The sequence below is a fragment of the Cucumis melo genome, chromosome 4 (assembly GCF_025177605.1).
Source record: "Cucumis melo cultivar AY chromosome 4, USDA_Cmelo_AY_1.0, whole genome shotgun sequence".
Lineage (NCBI taxonomy): Eukaryota > Viridiplantae > Streptophyta > Magnoliopsida > Cucurbitales > Cucurbitaceae > Cucumis > Cucumis melo.
Genome location: NC_066860.1, coordinates 29,398,303 through 29,423,580, shown reverse-complemented (window position 1 = coordinate 29,423,580; position 25,278 = coordinate 29,398,303). Strand labels below are relative to the sequence as shown.

The 25,278-nt window shown below is 34.8% G+C and overlaps 3 protein-coding genes across 4 annotated transcripts; all 3 read right to left on the bottom strand.

The window, feature by feature from the left end:
* Window positions 1-4,372: 4,372 nt before the first annotated feature.
* Window positions 4,373-7,582, bottom strand: LOC103486975 (eukaryotic translation initiation factor 3 subunit I-like). The gene is made up of 8 exons (XM_008445151.3): window positions 7,262-7,582; window positions 6,948-7,163; window positions 6,154-6,281; window positions 5,311-5,430; window positions 5,124-5,213; window positions 4,909-4,995; window positions 4,746-4,825; window positions 4,373-4,635 (listed from the first exon to the last, which is right to left on the bottom strand). The coding sequence occupies exons 1-8, from the start codon at window positions 7,443-7,445 to the stop codon at window positions 4,560-4,562; spliced, it is 981 nt and encodes a 326-aa protein (XP_008443373.1). The 5' UTR covers window positions 7,446-7,582; the 3' UTR covers window positions 4,373-4,559.
* Window positions 7,583-8,616: 1,034 nt separating this feature from the next.
* Window positions 8,617-12,764, bottom strand: LOC103486976 (transcription initiation factor TFIID subunit 15). 2 transcript variants are annotated; one of them, XM_051083924.1, is made up of 8 exons: window positions 12,648-12,764; window positions 12,191-12,344; window positions 11,692-12,050; window positions 11,369-11,569; window positions 10,706-10,789; window positions 9,717-9,798; window positions 9,515-9,641; window positions 8,617-9,039 (listed from the first exon to the last, which is right to left on the bottom strand). In XM_051083924.1, exons 2-8 carry the CDS (start codon window positions 12,308-12,310, stop codon window positions 8,822-8,824), a joined length of 1,191 nt encoding a protein of 396 aa, XP_050939881.1. In that variant the 5' UTR covers window positions 12,311-12,344; window positions 12,648-12,764; the 3' UTR covers window positions 8,617-8,821. The 2 variants fall into 2 exon arrangements, with proteins under 2 accessions (XP_050939881.1, XP_008443374.1); XM_008445152.3 differs by lacking the exon at window positions 12,648-12,764 and adding an exon at window positions 12,426-12,610.
* An 8,346-nt stretch (window positions 12,765-21,110) lies between these two features.
* LOC103486977 (pentatricopeptide repeat-containing protein At1g61870, mitochondrial-like) lies at window positions 21,111-22,328 on the bottom strand. The gene has a single exon (XM_008445154.3). The coding sequence runs from the start codon at window positions 22,326-22,328 to the stop codon at window positions 21,111-21,113; it is 1,218 nt and encodes a 405-aa protein (XP_008443376.2).
* Window positions 22,329-25,278: the final 2,950 nt, after the last annotated feature.

Genomic DNA, 25,278 nt, shown 5'->3' with positions numbered 1-25,278 from the left:
AGATTACTGTATTTATTTTGAACAAGAAAATTATAATAATAAATATTTGAGTATGTATTCATTTTGATTTGGTTTTAAACTTTTCCAAATTAGTAGTGTTTTAAATTTATTCTCATTAAATAATTATATATAAATATATATAATATTAAATTTGTTTTCAAATTAGTAATAAACTATGATGCTCTTATTATTTAAAGAAATTGTGACTGAAGGAGTATTTGATTTATATTGGTTTTGATAATCAAAGAACTAATTCTCTTAAGATTCACAAACTTGTTTATTAACAAATACATTATCAAAAGTTTTTTAAAATGTTATCATATAGTGTAACAAAAAAATTTGAATTATATATCTTGTCTGAGATTTAAGATTTGGACTTACCAATTATTTGTAGATAAGTTGTTAGTTTTTCGTGATCGATTTCCCCACATATGACATATTGAATTCACCATAAATGTTATGGGTAGGAGCATATTAAAACAATTAATAACATCACATACGCATATATGTAATATATGCTTCTTTTCTTTTCATAAATTTATAATAATGATTTTATCTAGATCATTATAAAATTTGAAAAGAATGTAAAGTTAGGAGGTTAGACCCACCAATTTCTTAGGTTGGTAAGAACAAATCAATTCAATAGTAAACATGATTGAAGTCTGTACATTTATCGAGTAACTTCATATTTTCATACGATTGACTTTTTATATTTATCGAGAAACTTCATCTTTCATTTTATTTATTTTTTCACATTTATCGAGAATAACGAATAAATGATATAAATAATACAATTGAAAAAATATTTACAAAAATATTGTTATTTTCAAACTAGTTAAAAAAAATAATGTGTTTTTACCTCTCTTTTTTAACTCCCTCCTTCTTCTCTCCCTCTCACCTTAGGCGAGTCTTGAAGACTGCCCACTTCTTTTTTTCTTTTTTCATATAATGTTATATTTCTTTTTTTATTTTATTCTTATTTTTTTAATTTAATATTAATTTATTTTGTCTCTCGCGATAAACCTATTTTTAACAAAAAAAAAAAAACGTACTTTTACTTTGACGAAACTTTTTAAAATTTTCAAATTATGTTTATGTTAATTTTTCAAGTTATGAAGATTCATCGTTATAATTCATTTGTTTTGTATTAATTAAAGGTCGTAAACTTTTAGTAATCAATTAAGATTGGAAAATAATTAAATATAAAGTATAATGTCTAATACAATAACTAAACAATTTTTATTCAAGGAAAAAAAAAAACAATCAAAGTGTTCCACAATCGGGACGTCGTCGATTTTTAGCCGGTTATCGTCGTCGACTCTGTACCCTTTGTTGGCATCATCATTATTATAATTATCACTATTTGGAACAATTCCTAATAGTGGTTTTACAACTCTTATATATCAATGACCTAAGCATGTCCTAGATATATGCAACGATAACAAAGGGGACAGGGAGAACATATGCTATATGTATGATGTACCTATTGTACCTGTACCAGTTCAAAGAAGACGTGCTCGAGTGCAAGAGCCCGATGAATTGGAAGAAGTGGCTCCTGTGACACAAACACAAAGCGTATAAATACAAATACATACAAAGAATTAAATATATATACATTACTTTCACATTCAACTTTCTTCTTTTGTTATTCATATTCTACCAATGGTTTAAAAAAAAAAAACAAACCAAATTTTGAGAACTAAAAAAAATTAGCTTTCAAATAATGTTTTTTTCTTTAATTTGGTTTTGAATTTAATCGTTGTATCTAAGAAATATGCAAATCATTGTAAGACATAAACAAAATAGACTTAATTTTAAAAACAAAAATAAAAAACAAAATAGTTACCAAACGGGATATTAGATATTAATAAATTATCACCATGAACATATGACGAAAGGATCTTAATTAAAGATGCCTCACAAAAATAACAAATGGCATTGAAACATCCAAATAGACAATACCATAAGAAAGACACAAAATATATCATAAGGAATATTGACGGCTAGAATATATGCAAATTTATCTTACATCTAATCTAATCCATCAATCTAAAACCCTAATCAATGCTCTACAACGAGAAAAGAGAAATTGGTTATTCTATACACAACCACTTTAGGTAATACTTAGCTATACAACTAATCAATGTGTTAGTTTTTTTCTTTTAGAACCGACTCATCATCTTCATAATGAATATTTGTACTACGAAGTGCCTGTAGCAGTACCCGAGCAACCAAATGAGCAACAACAACAAGATAATCAGGAAGGACTAGAGCAACAAAGGATACAAAATCGACGACGTTCTGATTGTGAAACACTTTGATTGTTTTTTTCATTGAATGAAAATTGTTTAATTATTATATAAAACATTATACTTTATATTTAATTATTTTCCAATCTTAATTGATTACTAAAAATTTACGACCTTCGATTAATACAAAACAAATGAATTATAGCGGTAAATATTCCTAAATTAAAAATTTAACGTAAACATAATTTAAAAAAATTAAAAATTTTCATCAAGGTAAAAGTACATTTTTTTTTGTTAAAAATAAATTTATCGTGAAAGAAAAAGATAAATTAATACTGCATTTAAAAAAATAAAAATTTAAATTTTAGGTAAGAAAAATGAAATTCAAATAAAAGAAAAAATAAAACATTATATATATATATATAAAAAAAAAAAAAAAAAAGTGGGCGAGTCTCGGCTCCAGGAGAGAGGGAGAGAAAAAAAAAGAAGTGAAAGAATGAGAGATAAAAACACAACCAAGAAAGAGAGATGAAAAAAGCATTATTTTTATAATTAGTTTGAAAATAACAATATTTTTGTAAATACTTTTTCAAACTGCATTATTTATATCATTTATCCGAGAGTAACTCCATGTTTCCCTCTTATTATTGTACTTTTCACAATATCAAATAAATTCCTCAATCTATACCCAAAACAATTATATACAAATTTACTAATTCTAACGTATTAACTTTAAATTTATTAGTTTAGTTTAAGTGTTACAACTTGAATAATAAATAATAAAATCAAGTATAGTTGGACTCTCATATTGTATGTATTATCGATAAGTAAGACAAATCTCAACAATATTCCTATCAAACCACCATTAGACCGTTTTGATCGATAATATATACACTTAAAATATGTTCGATTTTCATTATAATTATGTATTAGAACATATTTATATTTCATATTTACCAAAAAAAAAAAAAAATAGTAATAAGTATCATGAATAGACTAGGTAAAAAAGTGAACTTCGTGATGCCCATACTAATTTCTTCTACCTTGTCTATTCAAATGATTTCTTCTAGCTTGTGGAGAGTTGGGCCATCTTTTAAAGTTTCCACCCCAGAATTTCCTTTTTCTAATGAGATAATTAAAGTCTGCATATATAAATAACACAAAAAAAAAAAAAAAGAAGAATAACACAAATTCAACTAGTTTAGAAATTATCACATACTAAAAAAGAAAAAAAATTACCAGAAACTTCAACAGAGAAAACGAGGTATATTTTTTTATATATTCAAAATTTTTAGAAATAAAACTAAGATATATTTCATAAAATGCATGAAAAAGAAACTATTTGTATAATTTATTGTCTTATATATCAAATAAAATATATGTAATGTATATTAAAATTTACATATTTATAAGCACGCAATTAATGACTATTTTTTAACTTAGATTATACAAGAAAATAAACAAAATTGACGCACTAAAAAAAAACATACACATCATTAATTATTCAAAATTAATTCAATATTTAATTTCAAACTCTAAGGGACCAAAATCAAATCATGTTTAGTGTTAATTTTGATTGTAACCATTATGCCCTAAATTACAAGTGGAATTATTGTTGAGAACAACAAAACTCAAAGACACATCGGACAATTCTTAGACCTTCAAGCGTTCACTACATTAATACTTGAGTTGTTTTAAGCCTCCAAATCCATAAATAACTTCCACTTTTCCAAGAATTTGGAACAGTTCTATGGACAAAAAAGAAGTGATAATTCTTAATAGACAAACCAATCTCTTAGCAATGATACCGAGAATAAAGTACACAACACTATGGAATCTTCAAAAGAAGAAATTTGGGATGTAAATTTCCAAAAATCTGAACTCTGATTTTGATGGTAAGGACATCCAACCAGTAAAAGGGCAAAAAAATTATTCTGATCATTACAAATCTTGCATGTCTCCAGCCAAAGCAAGTGTCTTTTTGTATGAATCTCTCCTAGGGGATTATAGTTATAATTTATAATGAACTCAAGGTGCTTACTAGTTCAATATCCTCTTCCAGCAATGGCTAGAAAGGAATTCCACGTCTAAGACTCTGCCTCTCGTCACACAAGATAGGAATATCACTCCATAAGATATTTGAATTAATTCACCATGATGTAAAAAATCTAAGAGGCAAGGTTCTTGACTACAACAAGTAAAAAGCTTATCATTAATACATCGCTGTGCAAAATTTATCATCAACGGCCCTACACACAACTGCATTCCAGAAAGCAACAAGAGTATCCCCCCTTCCCCCCCTCAGCAAATTTAAATCTTGATGTTGAAGTAATCTGGGTCGAAATGATGCAGTCTTACATAACCATCTTCACCTCCACTTGAAAAACTAAAAGAAAACGAAACCCATATATAAGTATATCGATTGTTGTCCTACATTTAGCAAATCAATGCAATGGTTTGGTTAGCTTATCACATAAGAAGTGCAATACACCATACCTCTTTCCATCGGGATTGAAAGCGAGAGCATTGATGGGTCCAAAATGCCCTTTCACACCTCCAATCTCTTCTTGAAGGATCTATCAGACAAAAGAGAAATATCATACAACCAAACTGACTCTTAACTCTATGGTCACAAGAAGAATGTAACAGAAGATTGAACCTTGTCATAAAATTTAGCTTCAAACTTTCCAGCACGATGATCAGTTGTTGTCACAGCTGAAGCATCCTGACCACCACCAAGCACCACCTGAAAGCCAAAAAAGATATTCTAAGTCAAGACATTTAACAACATATCAGACAAACAAGCATAAGACAAATGTCTCAGGAACAGAAGTCTAGAAATGCTACTTTGCCAGCTCACATATATACACATACATGGTCAAGAAGTGGAGACATTGTAACTGCATTGACTGGGCGTTCTGTCACATACGTCTTGATAAGCGTCAATGTTCTAGTATCCCACAGCTGGAATTGAAAACAATTAAACCACAAAATTTTGATCCATCAACCAGATATGCATGTATGTGCAGGAGGGAAGGGGAATAAGAAATCTGAAAAGTACCTTAGCAGACTTGTCCAAAGACCCAGTGATAAAATGTGAACCATCAGAGGCTTTCGTAAGGGAAGTTATTGTTTTCTTATGGCCTGTCTCCTTGTCTGATTCTTTCAAAAGTTTACCTGTCTATAGTTTAATTAAACATCAAGTGAAGAATAAGTCAGATTCACCAAGAAACATATAAGAAAGTATAAACTAAAGTAGAAGTCACAAACAATAAACAAAAAGTCAAATAATTAAGTTCAACAACCGCACAACTTGATTATAACAGCACATAAGAGCGTAAACAGTAATGAAAAAGTCCATTAGCCCATATCTCAGAGTCTCTCTAGACGTAATACAAACACTTGAGTTGCAATAATATATAATAGATTTCACCTCTTACATACACTGTATTAAATATTCATGTTTATTTTAATTTTTTTTCTTCACAATAATTTTCAAGCAAACAAGAGTCTATAAAATGGCTTATAGACAGCACACTTGACCAATGTTTCAACTTTATTCATACACTGTACTACTGAAGTCTGAAGTGCGTTTTTTAGGTGGACAGCATAATAGGGTGGACAAATAGACAAGTTAATGGGGGTAGGGTTGGAATAAGCGATTTCAATAGGACTACATCATTTGTCCAAGTTCTGAACAACTAACCCACCAGCCCCACTTAATATGATTAAAATTAATAACGCAATACTACATATCAAGTACATCTTAAAAATGTCAAATATGAAAAGTCTAGTCGAACATCCAATAAAATACCTACAGAATGCTCTTATAATTTTATAAAAGACCAGGAGTCATAATAAATTAATATACCATTTGATAAGCATCCATAAACACAATCATTACCTCAGAATCCCAAATGCGAACAACGGCATCTTCTCCTCCACTAATGATGGTCTTATTTAAAGGTCCCCAAACAGCTCTATTGATTCTTCCTTGGGGACCTTTAAGAAGCAGCACAGATTCACCAGTCTCTGTAGCATACAAGAAACACTTTAATGAGGATAAACAAACTGATAAGAGCCAAAAACAAACATCCATTCTAATCCCAGAATTGTTGAATTCGCTTATAGTAGCCTAAGCCCATTAAATGTTTATAAAGGGAGAACAAGCATCAAAAGCAATAAAGCACAAACAAGTCTGCAGTAAGCTTACAAAAATTATATCTACATACTCCTGGGAACTTGGGACCTGGTATCTATATGAATGAGAAAATTGCACATTTCCTCAAAGCTATTGTAAATTATTGAGCGTAAATATGAATGTTGAAAATGTGTAAAACGAAAATCCTATTACTTCGCAATAATACAGTTTTTAAGTTAGCTACAACAAGATCTCGCTCATAGTCAGCATTTGTTTACTTAAAATGGAAGATGCTGAATCAAAGAATATTAATAAATAAGCAAACATAATGCATTTCAAAGCATAAAATGCACTATACGACTCAAGTGAACAATTGAGAATTCAAAGCATGAAACGAAGAACGTAATTGATTTTATAAAAAGACCTTCAATTGAATGGAATTCATATTCAACGAACAACTACAGTGCATAGAAAACAAGATAATAACGCTAATAAAAATAACTCAATTTTTTTCAAAAAAAAAAAAAAAGAAAGAAAGAAAGAATAACAGCACTTACGTTCCGAGGGGTCTCTAGCAATGCGTTTAACATGAATAGCAGAAGGCAACTCCACAAAAGGATCAGTGGTAATAACTGCAAGCTTATCACCGACAGAGAAATCAACTGCCCTAGCAGGTGAATCGAAATTGAAGGAGAAGAGTTGCTGTCCAGTCTGTACGTTCCATAATTTTGCCGTCTGATCCGCACTTCCAGTGATAAGCCGCATTGAATCTCCTGAAATTAAAGTAGAACCAGACACAACATCAGTTTCAGGTTACTCCATAAACCAATCCAAATAAACACAAATTACAAGTAAGTTAGGTGAAGCATACTGGAGACATCACAGCACCAAACGGCACCATTATGACCACGATAAGTCCCCAACCGCTCGCCGTTGTCGGCGTACCAGACGGTGGGGTTATGATCCTTGGCGCAGGAGAAAAGAAGATCGCCATCCCTATTGTACTTGAGGAAAGTTAAAGGCCGTTCATGGCCTTTCATCAAAATTGGACGCATTTTCGATGAAGATTGAAGCTACAACCTACTCGTGGAGAAAATATTGCCAGATACGGAGGTGCGACTGCAGACCACGAGAGACGCCGGCGAAGGGAAGTGTGAGGAAGGGTGGGGGATTTAGGGTTAGGGTTGGCGTTTTTCCAATTTAGACTTGGGTGGGCTTGGGCTTGGGCCGGTATTTATTCGGTGAACATGGGCTGCTAACGATTGGGTTCGCCCCGGTTTATAACCGATCCGAACCGGATCATCTTAAAAGCTTTTTTTCCTCTCACAATAATATTCATGGGTCGTTTTTTTTTTCACTGTGGGTATCTGTATTACCACTTTTTTCTTTTTGCAGTAAATTGAAGTATGTGTAGAAATCATACTACAAAAATAGTTATCCAAAATACAACTAGATATATTGAAAAGTAGTGGTAGATCTATAAAATATATTGATAGAGGCTAAAAAAAATATGAAAAATAGACTACATAGATAAAATTTTAAACCTCGGTTAGAAGGGGACTTACCGGCAAAGTAACACTATGTTAACTATAAATATTAAATATTAAATAGTTTTTATATATATATATATTGTATAAAAACAATAAAACTGAGGGAAGGCTTGAATCCCCCATGGGTCTATACTAACACCGTCGATGTTGAAAAACAGTTGTTTTTACAAAACAAAGTTTCTACGAGATACTTCTCTAATTTCAAACACTTAAATATTTAAGTTATCAACATTCTAATAAAGAAAAACAGTTCCTTTAAATGAGACGTGGATACAAATTTTAACACTTTTATAAAATATTTTGTAAAAGAAATCTAACCTCTTTTATAAAATATTTTGTGAAAAAAATCTAACCTTTTGTGTTTTTGAAAAAAGAAAAAAAGAAAAGTTTTCAATGATATTATTTGCTGCGGTATTTCCTATTCCTTCAAATTTGTAGTTTTGGGTATCCATTTGTCCATCTAAGGTAGGTAGGTGCACTTTGATCATAAACTCTGAATTATCTATCCTTTGTTGCTGCACAATCATGGGGATTTTGATCTTTATTTTTTGTTGAAGTACAACAAAGGCTACAGTTTAAAATTTATAGTTTTCAAATTGGCTTCAACGTGCATTAATTGAAAAGTGGTATCAAAACGGTAGAGAATAGGTGTTGCAAACCTGATAAGATTGCAAAAGACAATTCCAATCGCTTTGCAAATTCACTAAGTGACAAAAAGATGTATCACAGTATTAAATAGAATCATTCATAAAAGAAAATAAGACCAAACGAGGTTCTACCATATTGTTCTATAAACCAAATGTTTCAACCCTTCCCCCGACTCCTCAACAAAATTATATCTCCACCGGTTATCAATTCACAGACAGACATCTCACTAGTTGTCAGTATCGGTGTCTGTTCCGGTGGTCCTTGTCCCTCCCATATTCTCTATCTCGCTCGTACTCATAATCTAGATCACGTTCTCTTCCCCTATCTCGCTCCCTACTTCGACTCCGATGTCTTTCCCTGCTTTCTCTTTCTCTATTTCTGCTGCCATCTCGGTCATCCCAGTCCCTTCCTCGGTCTCTACTTCTCTCCCTCCTATCTTTCTCAACTACACCTGCAAGAGAGAGTTCGCAAAAAAATATAATCAGGTAGCTTTGTTTCAAGCCAATCATTGTTCAAGTTAATTGGTACGATCATATTTGGGATTTTGATTTTGTTCCTGCCAATCGTCACACAATGAATTCAACACAGATTATTTCTCCATTATGCTATTGCTTCCTTATAATTTCCTTTTCACCTCTCATAACATAACACATATTTTTAGACAATTTTTTTAAGCCCACACCTACCCCAAGGCCCGAACTTGTCTCCAAGAACTTTCCTTGCTAACCTCACTCAAAGATTCGAACATGCAATCTCAAAGAAGTGACATTGAGAGACTGCAAATCCAAACCAACGGAGTTGCCCCCTGGGCCCTGGGGGCCTAAATTCTCCGACGATATTGCAAGCTTTATTTTAACAGTCACGCACAAGAGTTCTCAAAATAATTTGAAAGGCCAACAGCAAGGTGTTAGCGGACAGATTCGTACCTAGTTCCTCAACTTCCCATCCAGCCCGCCCAGCACCTGGTAGTATCCGACCGGCTTCCATTTGCTGGGATTTGGCACGAAACTTCTTCTTAAGGTTTCCAAACTCATCATACATCTCTCCATCATCCTGATATTATAATTAAAGACCATCAAATTAAAATCAGAAAACTGTCTTTCACAAAAGAATGGTTCCCCATCTTACTTCTTCAGCTTCTCGTCGCCGTCGTTTAGTCTCCTCCAACTCTTCTTCATCAAGTTCTTTGTAACCTCCACCACGCCCTCCTCTGTTCAATCATAATTGAAAAAATAAGAGAAGATTTTATAGCAGGCGACTATTGTTAGTACAACTCAAGTACACAATTCTATAGAACAGATCTATTCAAGTGAGATAGGCATTAGAGCACATTTCAAAGTGATATTAAAATTGTGAAAATCATTTCTCATGTTCAAAACCACTCAGAAATGTCATTCAAAAACAATCTTACGTTTGATTTTACACTTTTAAACACAACTTTCATACCATTAGAATTCCTTTTAAATCCTTTTGCGAGTGATTTTGAATAATGACAAATGATTTTCACCAATTCAAAATCATTCCTAAAATAAAGGATTACCCTGATCAAAGAGTAAAAGTTTATCAAAGTAATAAGAATTGCATTTTTTTCTTTGTGTGAGTGTCCAACTAGTGGGGGTGGGAGGATGCAAACCTCAGACCTCTTGGTCTAGGGGATGCTTTAATTAGTTGAACTATATGCCCAGAATTCAGATTGACAGTACAAATCTTATATTTTTAAAACAAAAAACCATGTTAAAAGGTCAAGTAAAACTGCTAAGAAACTAATATTCAAGACAAGATATTTTAACGGTCAAGTGACAGAAAGTCTTAGTTTCCATTTTTAAACTAGTCTTTTAGATATACTGAAAAGTTAAAGCTCATAATACTGCATATACATCATAAATTTCCTTTAACTTCAATTGATTGATCTGAGAAGCTAATCTCACAAGTCAAATTCATGTCAATTTGATAGAAAGTCTAGAGCACATTTTAATCAAATAAAAGGTGGCATTTCCCTAGAGAAGGTTGCTACCTTAAACTAAAACACATAAACGCACAAAAAAAAAATGCACGCAACGCCATCAGAAGAAAAGATCGTGCGTTTTTCAAAAAAAGAAAGTCAGTCAATTGTATACCTCACACCACCCTCGTTATGACCAGGTTTGTTTGTATTACAAATATTGCATTTTGTACGCTTTGCCCAATTAATGTTACCACACCTGAAACATATAACACAAGGAAGAAACAGTTACACAAGCAAGCAGTATTATCCAAGCAAAGAACCGAGTATCTAGAAACAAATAACCATACAAGAGAAACTTTCTCCCAAAACTTCAAATTAATTGCTATTGCTCCTTCGGATCCCTCTCCAGAGATGCATCCTTTCACAATTCCCATGATATTTTTAAAAACATTAAGAAAACCAAAATAAATAAACACACCCAAAGAAACAAGTAAAAATATAACGCATGAACTTTCATAAATTCAAGTGTATCACCGTCGTCCACTTTAGTGCTTATTCTATTCCTTAAGTTAAACCAGCAGTAAAGACTGGATACAAAACGTGTGGAATCAATTATTGGAGAGAGAACTTCTTGCCGTTTGATGCTCAACCAAAAATCAAACTATCTTCTTCTATTTTAATTGAATGGAATTTTACTAAATAATCCACACTGATCTGTATACTTTAGTTGAAAAGAAATAAATTAATTTAGTCGTTTTACAAAATTAGACTATAATTCTTATATACCAAATGATTATATTGCAGAAAAGGAAATGCAAAGGAAAATTATATTTACATTGGACAAGGCCAATCATTTGGACCAAAGAGCCCAGTAGGGCCACCAACTTGACGACTATTGCCTCCAGAGTCCTGGTTGCTAGTGCCACGGCCCCTGCCACGGCCTATAGAGCCTGCACCACTACCAGCAGCACCAGAAGGTCGAGCACTTCCACATCGATTGCACACACCACGAAATGCAAAATTAACATTGGAACAACTGCCAGTAGGATAAAGCATGAGAGGCCATTTAAACAACAATAAATGAAAGCTAGAAGGCAACCAAGGTTGATTAATTGAAAGAAGCAAGAAGGAGCTGCTCACCAATATCACATCACAGACCTTGTATTTGGACACAGCCAATCTCCCTCTTGTTGCCATGCTTTTCCTGGAGCATCACCACGACCTCTACCCCTTCCACCGCCACCGTTCATACCCGCAGTACTTTCCTCAGGACCAATATCATCACCAGCAGCAACAATTGGATCCACCCCCACATTAAATGAAATATCATCCTTATTTTTGGACTCTGCTATATGAACTTCAATAATGCTACCATGAAAATCCTTATTGTTAAACCATTCAACAGCCGCTAAAGCTGCATGTGGATCCTCATATGTTACAGTAGCATCTCCTTTAGGTTCATTCGTTGATTTATCACGATACAACCAAATCTTTGGTCTACCTGTTCGCTTGTCTTTCTTTAAAGATTAAACAAGCGAAAAAAAAAAGGCAATAACTGTTATAAAAAAGCAAGAAAAAAAAAACCATCTTCACATAGACTAATACTAATAAAACAAAAGGCAAATACACAAAGAAACAGGCAAGCAAATTTCCCAACCTTTAATACCCCAATTGTCCCAAAATACTCGGCAAGCATATTCTCATCCGTCCCATACGGCAGGTTGCAGATGTAAATAGACCCATTTGAGGGGGCTCCTTTACCCACGTAGCTAGCCATTATTTACCAATTTTCATGAAATTAAAGTTAAAACCTACAAGAAAAGATCCATCAAATTAGATAAAGAGAAATTGTACATAGTAAACTAAAAATTCGGAAAGAACCCAATACAGACAGCATAAATCTTCGTGAAGGGGTTGAAAGCATATAGATCTTAAAAGGAAAAAGCAGAGAAAACAGAGAATATGGAGCGATGAACGAAGAAGAACAAAGAAAGCATGAAATTTGAATCAATGGGTAGTGGAGAAAATGGATCTCGAAGCAAAAAAAAAAAAAAAAAGAAAGAAAGAAAAAACAGGTAGGAGGAAGATGGAGAAGAGAGGAGCGATAGGGTTACCTGACTTGGGTTGCGTTAGAGGCTTTTGGGTTTGTGTTTGCTTCTTTGTTTCTCAGTCCCTAGCTTTGATGGGAATGAACCGGGTCCATCATAATCAAACCAAAGCTACCTTCTTAATATAATTAAAATAATCAAAATTAAAAATCGAATTTTGGGACTTTAGTTTCGTTATAGTCATCTCTTCCACTTCTGTTTCATTGTTTCTAATACATTTTAATTTTACTTAGTTCAAAAATGTCTATTTTAATATATATATATATATATATATATATATATATATATATATATATTAAAAACAATATAAAAGGTCGATTTTAAACTATAATATTTAATTCTATACTTGTAACTGTTAATTTCATTTCACCCAAATTTTTACTAATTATTAAAAGTATGTTTCATAATAATTCTAAAAATCACAAGAATAATTATTCACAAATATGTGGTAGATTGATACATCAAAAATCAATTTAAAGTGATTTTTTTACTTTTCAAAAGTCAATTTTATTTTCTTGTCAAACATCGTTATTAATTTACGAGAAAGTGATGGCAAAAATAATTTAAAATATCATCCATTCTTATAATTGATTAAATCACTTGCTAAAAATTACTTTAGACTATTTAAATTTTAGTACGTGAAATTCAAATAAATCTTGAACTTAGTCAATATTCTTAGTTATTTTTTATTTATTTAAAAAGAAAGTTAGCGATATCTAATTTAGAGTATGGAAATGGTGGAATATATATAAAGAGTATAACTCAAAACTAAAGGAAAATGCATCAATCATTCCTATGAGGTTTCTTTTATATATATATATATATATAAAATGTGGAATGGGAGGTTTCTTTTATATATATATAAAATGTGGAATGGAAAACTCTATCACACTCTTCATTTCTACCACAGCTAAACTAGCCAGGGGTGTCAAAAAAACTGATAATCCGACCAACCTGGACTATCCAACCCAAATCGTAAGGGTTAGGTTAGAAAATTGGAGAAAAAAGGTTGAGTCTGGTTGTCGAGGTTGTACAAGTTAGGAGTAGGGTTGACCCGACCCAATCCGATTATATACATATATATACCTAAAACCTAAAAGTAAACCTCATTTTGAATGAACATTATATAGTTAGAATTCGAATGTATAACACATATATATACATATATATTTGTCGGAATTCGAATGTATAACACACGTATATATACATATATATTTGTCGTACCTTGAATAACGATTTGTTCACCTTTCTGAAAAGTAATATGAAAATTTGTCTAAATAAATTATGGAGATATAAAAAGAAAAAAGAAAAAAAACAATCCGTCAACCCAACTCTATCCAACCAGAATTTTTTGGATTGGATTGACCCTTATATTGAACCCATAAGGTTCATTTTTTTGCCAACCTGAATAGGGTTGGTCCATAATTTTCCTCCAATCCGACTCATGTACACCCCTACTAGTTGCATGATAGTGAGGAGGCAAGAGGGATTTTGGATGGTTCGGAAACTCTTCGGGTTCCCTCGTTATCATCCGTTGTAAAAAATTGTGTTTCAAGTAGACCATCAAAATCCTTGAAACTTTGGCAATGACTCATGGTTTAAATTCTTTCACTAATATTTCTCATCGTGGAGCTAATGGTTTAAATTTTTCACTAATATTTCTCATTGTGGAGCTTTGAATGAGATTTGTGTTGAATTTAGCAGCTCTTTAATGCCAACACGCATAAGAACATTGATTTGTCTAAGTTGTCGGGGTTTGTAGAACATTGATTTATTTGTCTGAGTTGTCAAGGTTTGTAGATGTTATTAGGGGCTTTGTCGATGTGCTAGGCCTCCAATCACTCAAGTTTACAAGAGAAGGGGTAAAAAGGGGAATTCCACCCAGACAGCTTGGTAGTTAGGATGGCCAGTGGTCCTCATGACACATGGCAGCAGGAGCACAAGAATATTAGGAATATATATAGGAGCTTTTGTATTAGGGTTGAGGTATCTTGATCATTAGGCATTTTGGAGTGAACATAGTTCATGGTGGAGAGTACAGCCCTCTTATTTGGCTGAGTTTCTTGTTGGTTTTGTTACTCTTTTGCGGTTGGTGAACTATTATCCATATATCAATATAACTACAGCTTACTCTCCTTTTATATATATATTTCTCTGTGAATTCTGCTGGAGTATTAGTGTATTGTGTGTGCTGTTTGGTTAATATTGTTGTAGGTAGAAAGGAGTCCTAACATTGGTATCAGAGCCATTCGACATCCTGGGGAGGTGGAAGAAGATGACGCAAAAATTAATCGAAGAACGATTGGATGCGTCGGAAAAGGAGATTGAAGCCATCAAAAAAGAGGTTCAACGCATACCTGTCCTAGAGAAGACGATGGAGAAAATGCACGCCATGTTAACCGAAATGTATGAGGATCGCCAAAGACAGCCTGGCAGTTCAGAACTGACCGGAGTGAGTACGGGTAAACGGAAAATGCGAACGGAAGATGTGGTCGACGGAGACGAGGAAGGGGAAACCTCTCTGAGTTTAGAACCAGGGGCAGGGCAAGATCGCATAAAGTTTAAAAAACTGGAGATGCCAGTTTTTAATGGAGAAGACTCGAATGGATGGATTTATAGGGCAGAGCACTATTTTCAGATGCATCTTCTGAATGAGCAGGAGAAGTTAAAGATAGCTATAGTCAGCATGGAAGGAAAAGGATTGTGCTGGTTCCGTTGGGCGGAGAATAGGAAACGCTTCCGATCGTGGAAAGAGTTAAAAGAGAGAATATACAACCGTTTTCGTAACAGAGAATATGGAACGGGTTGCGCGCGATTCTTGGCTATAAAACAGGAGGGATCGGTGGGAGAATACTTGCAGCGCTTTGAGGAGCTATCGGCGCCGTTACCGGAAATGGCGGAGGACGTCCTGGTAGGGGGCATTTACGAATGGGTTGGACCCGGTTATTAGAACTGAAGTATTTGCAATGCGGGTCGTGGGCTTGGAGGACATGATGGATGCGGCCCGATTAGCTGAAGAAAAACTAGAGATAGCTAGGGCTTCGCACGGCCCATATGCTAAGGATTTTAAATTGGCCCAGAAACACGCGCCAAAAAATGTTGAAACCCCTTCGACGAAAATAGTAACTTTGGCCGAGAGAATCCCTGCGAGTCTGAACCAAGCAAACAACTCACAGAATGGCGCGACAGGGATGGGCGGACAACGGGATACCGATTTTCGAAGGTGGACGGATTCTGAACTGCAAGCACGACGTGACAAGGGGCTGTGTTATCGATGCGACGAACCATTTAGCAAAGGCCATCGCTGTAAAAACAAAGAACTTCGCCTCTGTGTGGTCGCGGACGATCTACAAGATGTTGAAATGGTGGATAGTGCGTACGAGGGAGAGATGGTGGAAGTTAGTCCGGTGGTAGAGTTGTCCCTGAACTCCGTTGTGGGGTTGACAGCACCGGGTACGTTCAAGCTAAAAGGAACGGTGGAGAACCAAGAAATAGTGATCATGGTGGATTGTGGGGCGACCCATAATTTCATCTCCCTGAAGCTGGTCGAGAATCTAAAATTACCTATGGTGGAAACAACGAATTACGGAGTTATTATGGGGTCCGGGAAGACGGTGCAAGGCCGCGGAATGTGTAAAGGTATCACAGTGGGTCTGCCGGTGATATCCATAGTAGAGGACTTCTTGCCGTTGGAACTGGGTAACATCGATATGGTGCTGGGGATGCAGTGGCTGCAGAAACAGGGAGCAATGACAGTGGATTGGAAAGCCCTCACCCTGACCTTTTGTGGTCGGAGATACTAAGGTAATCCTAAAAGGGGATCCTTCACTGACCCGAATGGAGATATCCTTGAAAGTGTTAGTTAAAACGTGGCAACCGGATGATCAGGGATTTCTAGTTAACTTCAGAGCCATGGGCATTCCCAAGGCAGACCGGGAATTAGTAGTGACAGATGCTGTGGAGGACTATCAATCAGAATTTGCACAGCTACAGCAGGAATTCGGTGATGTATTTGAAATGCCCGACGGTCTGCCCCCGATGCAACGAATCGACCATAGGATCCAGTTGAAAGAAGGAACGGATCCCATTAACGTGAGACCATACCGCTACCCACATGCCCAGAAAAACGAGATTGAAAGATTGGTGAATGACATGCTGGCTTCAGGAATTATACGACCGAGCACCAGCCCGTTTTCCAGCCCGGTTATCTTGGTAAAAAAGAAGGATGGGGGATGGCGGTTCTGCGTCGACTATCGTGCTTTAAACCGAGCAACGGTACCGGATAAGTTCCCTATTCCCATGATTGATGAGCTGTTGGATGAGTTAAGTGGAGCGAGTATTTTCTCTAAAATAGACTTGAAATTCGGGTACCATCAAATCCGGGTACGGGATGAAGATATAAGCAAGACAGCTTTCAGAACGCACGAGGGTCATTACGAGTTCTTAGTCATGCCCTTCGGCCTCACCAATGCGCCTGCAACATTTCAAGCATTGATGAATCAGGTTTTTCAGCCTTATTTACGCAAGTTTTTGCTGGTATTTTTTGACGACATTCTGGTGTACAGCAGAGACGTGGAAACACATCTAGAACATCTGACTATGGTGTTTCAGCTATTGAGACAGCATTGCCTCTTTGCTAACCGGCAGAAATGTCATTTTGCGAAGGACCGAATCGAGTACTTAGGCCATTGGGTGTCGGCCAAGGGAGTGGAAGCTGATCAGGAGAAGATTAAGGCCATGATAGAGTGGCCAATACCGAAGAATATACGGGAGCTTCGGGGTTTCTTAGGGCTGACCGGGTATTACCGTCGGTTTGTGGCAAATTATGGCGCCATTGCTACACCACTCACGAAGCTAACCAAGAAGAATAATTTCCGTTGGTCGGAAGAGGCAACAAAAGCATTTGAACAACTTAAAAGAGCCATGGTCACACTCCCCGTGCTAGCATTACCTGACTTTCAGCTGCCCTTTGAAGTGGAAACCGACGCATCAGGTATCGGGTTAGGGGCTGTGTTAACGCAGAAAAAAAGGCCAATCGCTTATTTCAGCCAAAAACTATCAGAAACGGCCCGAGAAAAATCTGTTTACGAGAGGGAGTTGATGGCCATAGTATTGGCTGTGGAAAAATGGCGGCATTACCTTTTGGGGCATCGATTCGTGGTATATACTGATCAGAAAGCATTGAGACATATTATGGAGCAAAGGGAAATAGTACCCGGTGTGCAAAAGTGGCTGATGAAGCTGATCGGATTTGACTTTGAAATACGCTATAGAGCTGGACCCGAAAACAAAGCTGCGGACGCCTTGTCCTGTATGCCATTTGAGGCTGAGTTAAATGCCATTACTGTCCCTTCCTTGCTGGACATTACAATGATCGAAAAAGAGGTACAAGCGGATGAAAAATTGAAGGCCATATTTGATAGAATTGTGGCGGATCCGGACTGTGTCCCCCGATATACGATTCGCCAAGGTAAGCTGTTTTATAAGGACAGATTAGTTATTTCGAGAACTTCGAGCTTCATCCCGACTATATTACACACTTTCCATGATTCGGTCCTTGGGGGACATTTCGGACAGCTACGCACTTACAAAAGGATAGCAGCAGAATTGTTTTGGGTCGGGATGAAAAAGGACATCAAACAATATGTGGATCACTGCCATGTTTGCCAGCAAAACAAGGTCCAAGCATTATCTCCGGCCGGACTGTTACAACCTCTCCCTATTCCTAACCGTATTTGGGAAGATATTTCCATGGATTTTGTGGAGAGCCTCCCACGTTCCAAGGGATTTGACACGATATTGGTGGTAGTTGATCGCCTAAGCAAATATGCTCACTTTATCACCTTGGGTCACCCATTTTCGGCTAAAGTAGTGGCTTTGGTGTTCATCAAAGAGGTAGTGCGCCTCCATGGATATCCTCGCTCGATAGTGTCCGACCGTGACCGAGTCTTTTTAAGCCACTTTTGGCAAGAGTTATTCCGTTTACAAGGGACTCAACTAAAGCGGAGCACGACATACCATCCCCAAACCGATGGACAAACGGAGGTAGTGAACAAATGCTTGGAACTCTATTTAAGATGTTTGTGCCAAGAAAAGCAAAAGTCATGGAGTGATAAGGTGGCATGGGCTGAATATTGGTACAATACAAATTACCAATCGTCCATAAAAAATAATCCTTATGCGGTAGTTTATGGTCAGCCTCCTCCTCCCATCATTTCGTATGGTCAAACCGGGACAACGCTGAATGATTCGGTGGAGCAGCAGTTGCAATCTCGAGATGAGATGTTGAAAGTGTTGAAGCGACATTTGCAGCACGCCCAAGAAAGAATGAAGAAATTTGCCAATATCCATCGTCGGGACGTGGTGTTTGACATTGGGGACAGAGTATACTTAAAATTACAGCCTTATAGACAGCAGTCAGTAGCGAAAAAACGCTGTGAGAAATTATCGCCAAGGTATTTTGGACCTTATACTGTGTTGGGACGAGTAGGAGAGGTCGCCTACCTGCTGGACCTTCCGGAAACTGCTAAAATACATCTCGTCTTTCATGTATCGCAACTTAAGAAAGCAATAGGAGACAAACATCCAGTTTATCCGGACGTCACAATGATAAATGACCAAATGGAGTTAGTGTTGGAACCGGAAAAAGTGCTCCAACGCCGCTGGAACGAGGCTGAACGTGATTGGGAATATTTGGTGCAATGGAAAGACCAACCGAGCCATGAGGCAACGTGGGAGTCATACGCGATGCTTCGACATCAATTTCCTAATTCCCACCTTGAGGACAAGGTGGCTCTTCTCCGTGGGGGTATTGCTAGGCCTCCAATCACTCAAGTTTACAAGAGAAGGGGTAAAAAGGGGAATTCCACCCAGACAACTTGGTAGTTAGGATGGCCAGTGGTCCTCATGACACATGGCAGCAGGAGCACAAGAATATTAGGAATATATATAGGAGCTTTTGTATTAGGGTTGAGGTATCTTGATCATTAGGCATTTTGGAGTGAACATAGTTCATGGTGGAGAGTACAGCCCTCTTATTTGGCTGAGTTTCTTGTTGGTTTTGTTACTCTTTTGTGGCTGGTGAACTATTATCCATATATCAATATAACTACAGCTTACTCTCCTTTTATATATATTCCTCTGTGAATTCTGCTGGAGTATTAGTGTATTGTGTGTGCTGTTTGGTTAATATTGTTGTAGGTAGAAAGGAGTCCTAACACGATGTCAATGGATGTGTCTTTTGCTTGGTGTGTCTGTTTCGTTGGGATGGCTCACCAGCTCGTGTGGCAATTCTTGAGAATTAGTATAGTGTTTTTGTTTTGTCTCCACCTCTTCCTCTGGCTATGAATCGTGAAGCTGTTATGCTTCCATGTCTTTTGAGTGGATGGTAGTTGTGGTTAACTTCATTAATGGATGTTTAAAGAAAGACATATTTTGAGTGTAGATTCAACAAGTTGTAGCACCAATGCAACTATATTGTCCTAACCAAAGCTTAAAATATCTATGTATATATCCAACATTTTTTATAAATTGCTCGTAAACATATGTTATCTATTTAATCTAACATGAATAAAAATATCAATAATCACATTCATAACTTCGTAAAACTTAATTTATTAATAAAAACAACTCAATTATTAATCAAAATAGATTTTAAAATTGAAATTTCAATATCAAGATGTTGGTTCAGTAATATTTCTACCCATTTCCTCTAATTAAAGCTATCCATTAATGAGAATCTACAGAATGTTCCATATTGAAAAAAATGAATCAACTTCACAATTATAAGAAAGATGACATACAGTTTTTGTTGCTAATTGGTGTGAGGTGAAATCCAACCCCAAATAGGAATTCGATCCAAAAATAAAATTGAGATCCGAATAAAAAAATTTAAATCCAAACACACCGTGCGTAGAAGAAAAGAAGGATCTCTCATTGTTGATTTAGATGAACCCATGTGACCATAGACTCAATTCTTGATTCTAACTTTAATATCCAACACATGGAGTCCAAAGAATGAGTGGTAGCAGCACTGTGAAACTCATTGTTCCTTTTATTTAAAACAGAAGAAAAACAGGCATAAGAAGAGCAAACGAGTAGCAACTTCCATACCAGAATATTAGACCGGTAGATCAGCAACAAAGGCAGATATAAGTGAGAATTTGATGCTCTTTAGTCTCCCTTTGTTAAATAGAAAACTTCAATCACCAACACATCTCAAATCTTCCAAATCAGTGTCCTTGTATAAAAACAAAGTTATGTCACGAAATGGTAGTACTCCATTGCACCAAACCAGTTTCGAGTCTATATCTAATGGTTATTTTGGATCTAAAGCCAACGGTTATAACTTATCCACGCTACATAACCTACAAAACATATCAAAATCAAATATGTGCTTGGATGTTATGTAACCATTGACAAACACCAAGGTCTCACAGATATCTCTGTAATCCCAACTCAAAATTCACGCTACAGAGCAAGAGTAGCTTCAATTTTTCTCCATGAATCGACAGCAGGCCCTTTGAGCCTCTTCTTCATCTTCTCAACAACCTCTTTTGCCTCTTCAACCTTTGACATAGCCACCAACCCACGAACCAGGGCCTCCATTGTCTCAAATGGAGGAACCCATCTCCTCTTTAACATCTGTCTACATGTGTCCAATGCCAAATCAAACTCCCCCTCCTTAACCATGCTTCGAATCAAACGAAAATAGATTCGAGAAGTAGGAGAAACATGGCCATCTTCCAACATACCCTTCAGAATTTTCATAGCGGATTCGATATCCCCGACATCGCAGTAGCCATGGATGATTGAATCATAGCTACTAGAATTGGGTTTCACATCCTTTGAAATCATCTCATCCAGTATTTTCTTGGCCCGAGCACACTCCTTGTTTTTGCACAATCTCGAAATCCTGTAATTGTAAGTAGCTATATTGAACTCCAAACCTCTGTTTAAAATTTCCTTCATGATCTCATCGAATCCAACCATATCGCCGTTGCTCCAGTAAGCTCCTAGCAAAATAGTGTAGGAGTCAATGTTAGGGATGACCTTAGCATCGTCCTTGTACAACTCATCGATCCAGTTCCGAGCCGATGGAAGATCGTTTTGCCGAACAAAAGCCTTCAATACCAGATTGTGGGAAATGACCGTCGGAGTAACACCAATCTTCTCCGGAGTGGATCTGAACATCTCGTGGACCTTTTCAGGCATGGAATTGTCGAGATAAACAGAGAGAATAGCACAGAGCGATTTCTCCGACAGATTGCAGGGTTTGTGAAGGATTGCCTGATCAAGAATGTGGAGAGCTTGACTGACCATGCCAACGCTAGAGTAGAGCATGATGAGGCGGATCCAGAAGCCCTCAGAAGTGGCGGAGGGGGATTTGAGGTGGGATTGAATTATGTCGTCAATGAGGTCGAAGCGTTGGGCACGGGCGAGTTTGCGGATGGACTGGTGGTAGATTGGGCGGTAGCGGCGGAAGGAAGGAAAGCTGGAAGCTTGGATGAAGGATTGAGCAAGCTTTTCGGGATCGGATTGAGACAAAATGGCAGATTTAGCAGCACGAAATGAAGAGAAGGGGGAATCGGAGTTTGGTTGAAGGGGTAGAGTAGTTGAATATGCGAAAGAATGGAGTCTGGAAATGAGAAACAGGCGTCTTGGAGTTCTGGGGAGAGCCGCAGCCATGGCGGATGGAGAAGGGTTTTAGATGTGAAAACTACAGTATCTTCAATGGCGTTCGTTAGGGTTTAGACGATTTTGTGTGCGTTTTGAGGAATCCCATTGGGTCGGGTGGGTAAAGAAAATAAAATAAATAAATATTAAGAAAGTATGTTTTATATTTGAATTTTTTTAACATTTTTCAAGTTAAAAATGCCAATATGTTTTATGGAATTTTTTTTCTAACAATGTCTTTTTTAGAAAATATTATCAAAACTAGGGTTTAGGACAAACTATTGACAAAAATAGAGAGACGTTTTCAATATGTGGATCCTACACTTTTCTTTTCATATTTAAAATATATATTAATATCTAATATAAGGTGAACCCCACCCCTTTTAACATATTTAATATATACATAAATTTAATATTTAATATATTATGTACTCCACATTTTATTTTTATGATAATTAATATATATTTAAATATATATACTAATTAATATATATATATATATATATATATATATTAAATATTCAAATTTCAATTTTAAAAAATATCTTTCTTACTAAATATTTTTTCAAATTTTAATTTTCAACTTTTAAAAATACATTTTCTTATTTAATATCTTTCCAAATTTCTAATACCAATCTTTAATTTTTTTAAAAAAGGATATATATTAACAAAACATGTTATTAAATATTTAAATCTCCAAATTTCAATTTTTAAAAATATAGTTAGAGATCGAAAATATATAAGAATTTATAGAGATTGGAATTTGAATATTAGAAGGATCATTTTTTAAATTGAAAATTAGAATTTTGAAATATTTAATAAGGAAAGATATTTTTTAAAATTGAAATTTGTAGATTTAGATATTTAATAACATATTTTGTTAATATATTTTTTTTAAAAAAATGTAGGCTGCTATTTGAAATTTGGAAAGATAATTAACGAGAAAATTTATTTATAAAAATTAAAAATTGAAATTTGAAAAAATACTTAATAAGAAAGATAATTTTTAAAATTGAAATGTGAATATTTGAATATTTAATATATATTAATTATCTTAAAAATAAGATGTGGGGTCTACGATATATTAAATATTAAAATTATATATATTAATTATCTTAAAAATAAGATGTGGGGTCCACATTATATTAAATATTAATATATATATTAAAGGGGTCGACCCATTGAAGTCGTGGACCCGTCTGCGATTTCTGAGCAACCGATTTTGCACTCTGTCAATAATTTGCCTTCTACCATATTTTTGACAATATTTTTTAAAATTACATTATTAAAAATAAATGTACTCTTTTATGTTTTAAATTTTGTGACTAAATCTATTTTTTTATTAGTTGTTTTTTAGCATGTCTTTCTTTTTTTTTCTTTTTTTTTTTTGTTAAATTTGGGATAGCCAAATCGTCCTGTAGCAAGCAATTGTAACCAAATTAAAAGAGACATTTTGGTATTTTATAAGGTGGGTTCCGACCTTTTCCCATATTTTGTGGCTTTTTTATTTTTATTTATTTTATTATTAATTTTTATATGCATGGTTGATAAATGTTTATATATATATATACAGAGAGAGATATAGATATTGAAAAAAAATCTAAAACTTATATAATTGTGTTTTTTTTATTAACAATTTAAATTACAGACTTTTGTCATCTTTAAAATTAAAAAAATAATACACAAATGGCTAATCAATAATATTTTAGTATAAAAAATGAATTAAATATCCATTTTGGAAGTGATCGAGCTAAAAATTCACCCATCAACAATTTCCTCCAAATTTAATTTTTGAAATGATTTTATATTTTTTTAAAATAAATTTTTGTTCATGCCAAACACCCTTATTATGAGGAAGAATGATTTAGACCATCTCAAAATCACTATCAAATACGCTCTAAATTTTCGTAGAAAATGTGAAATTAATCCTTTTCTCCCCTTTTATGCTAACTTTTTCAAATTCTGGTATTTGGAGGTGGTCATCCAAATCATTGTATTATGTAGCTCTTGAAATACCCAACTTTTAATTTCATCGTTAGTGATTTAAGATAATATCAACAAGTAAGTGAGACTATCGAATTATTTAATATTAAATTTGTTTTCACTAGACCTAACGTTTTGGGTCAAACTAGTCAACGAAGACTAACTACACTCAAAGTTCTTTAACATCCCCACTTTATGTACAAAAAATTCACTTACAAAAGAAATAAAAAAAAAAAAAAAACATACATTTTTTTTTCACATAGACACACATGTACGTCCACACTTACTACCAAAAATTTTCATGTAGACAATGCTTGTTTTTCAGTCTACCTTAATGTCAAAACTTTCTTAGAAACATCCTGAGATATCAATGCTATAAGATATGCATTTGCAACTTCCTGAAACGTGTAAAAAATAAGAGTATGAAAATATTTATCGATGAAATATATATTTATGTATTCTTCAAGTAATTATAAATCAAAGTAAAATCATTGTATGTCTCAATTGGTATCGACTAATTATATTTGCAAATTAAATTAAAATACCTTTTTCTGTTTGAACTATATTGTTTTGAAATGCCAAAATACACTGAGGTTATCATTGCCAATCTCATGGGACAACAACTCTTGACATAATTGAGAAGAGGAGAGAGGGATTAGAAGGTGTTTTACATTTTAATGATTAGGCCTTAGCCATAGTCAATTATTGTTTTCCAAATTTAGGTGGGAGCCCTACTTAATTATTTTGTATTATTGGTTTCTTTGGTTTTTACCTATACATTTGGAGCTTTTTCCTACCAAACGAAAAGAGCATATATTCATTTAGTCAATTCATTTTTATATATTAGCTACAAACAAAAAAGAAAAAAAAAATCATAACCCAAGATTTTATACCAATTTACAGGAAAAGAGAGAAAAAAATATATCATAAAAGCTAGGAATGTGTATTTAATTAAGGATGACTCTTTTTTGTTTACATG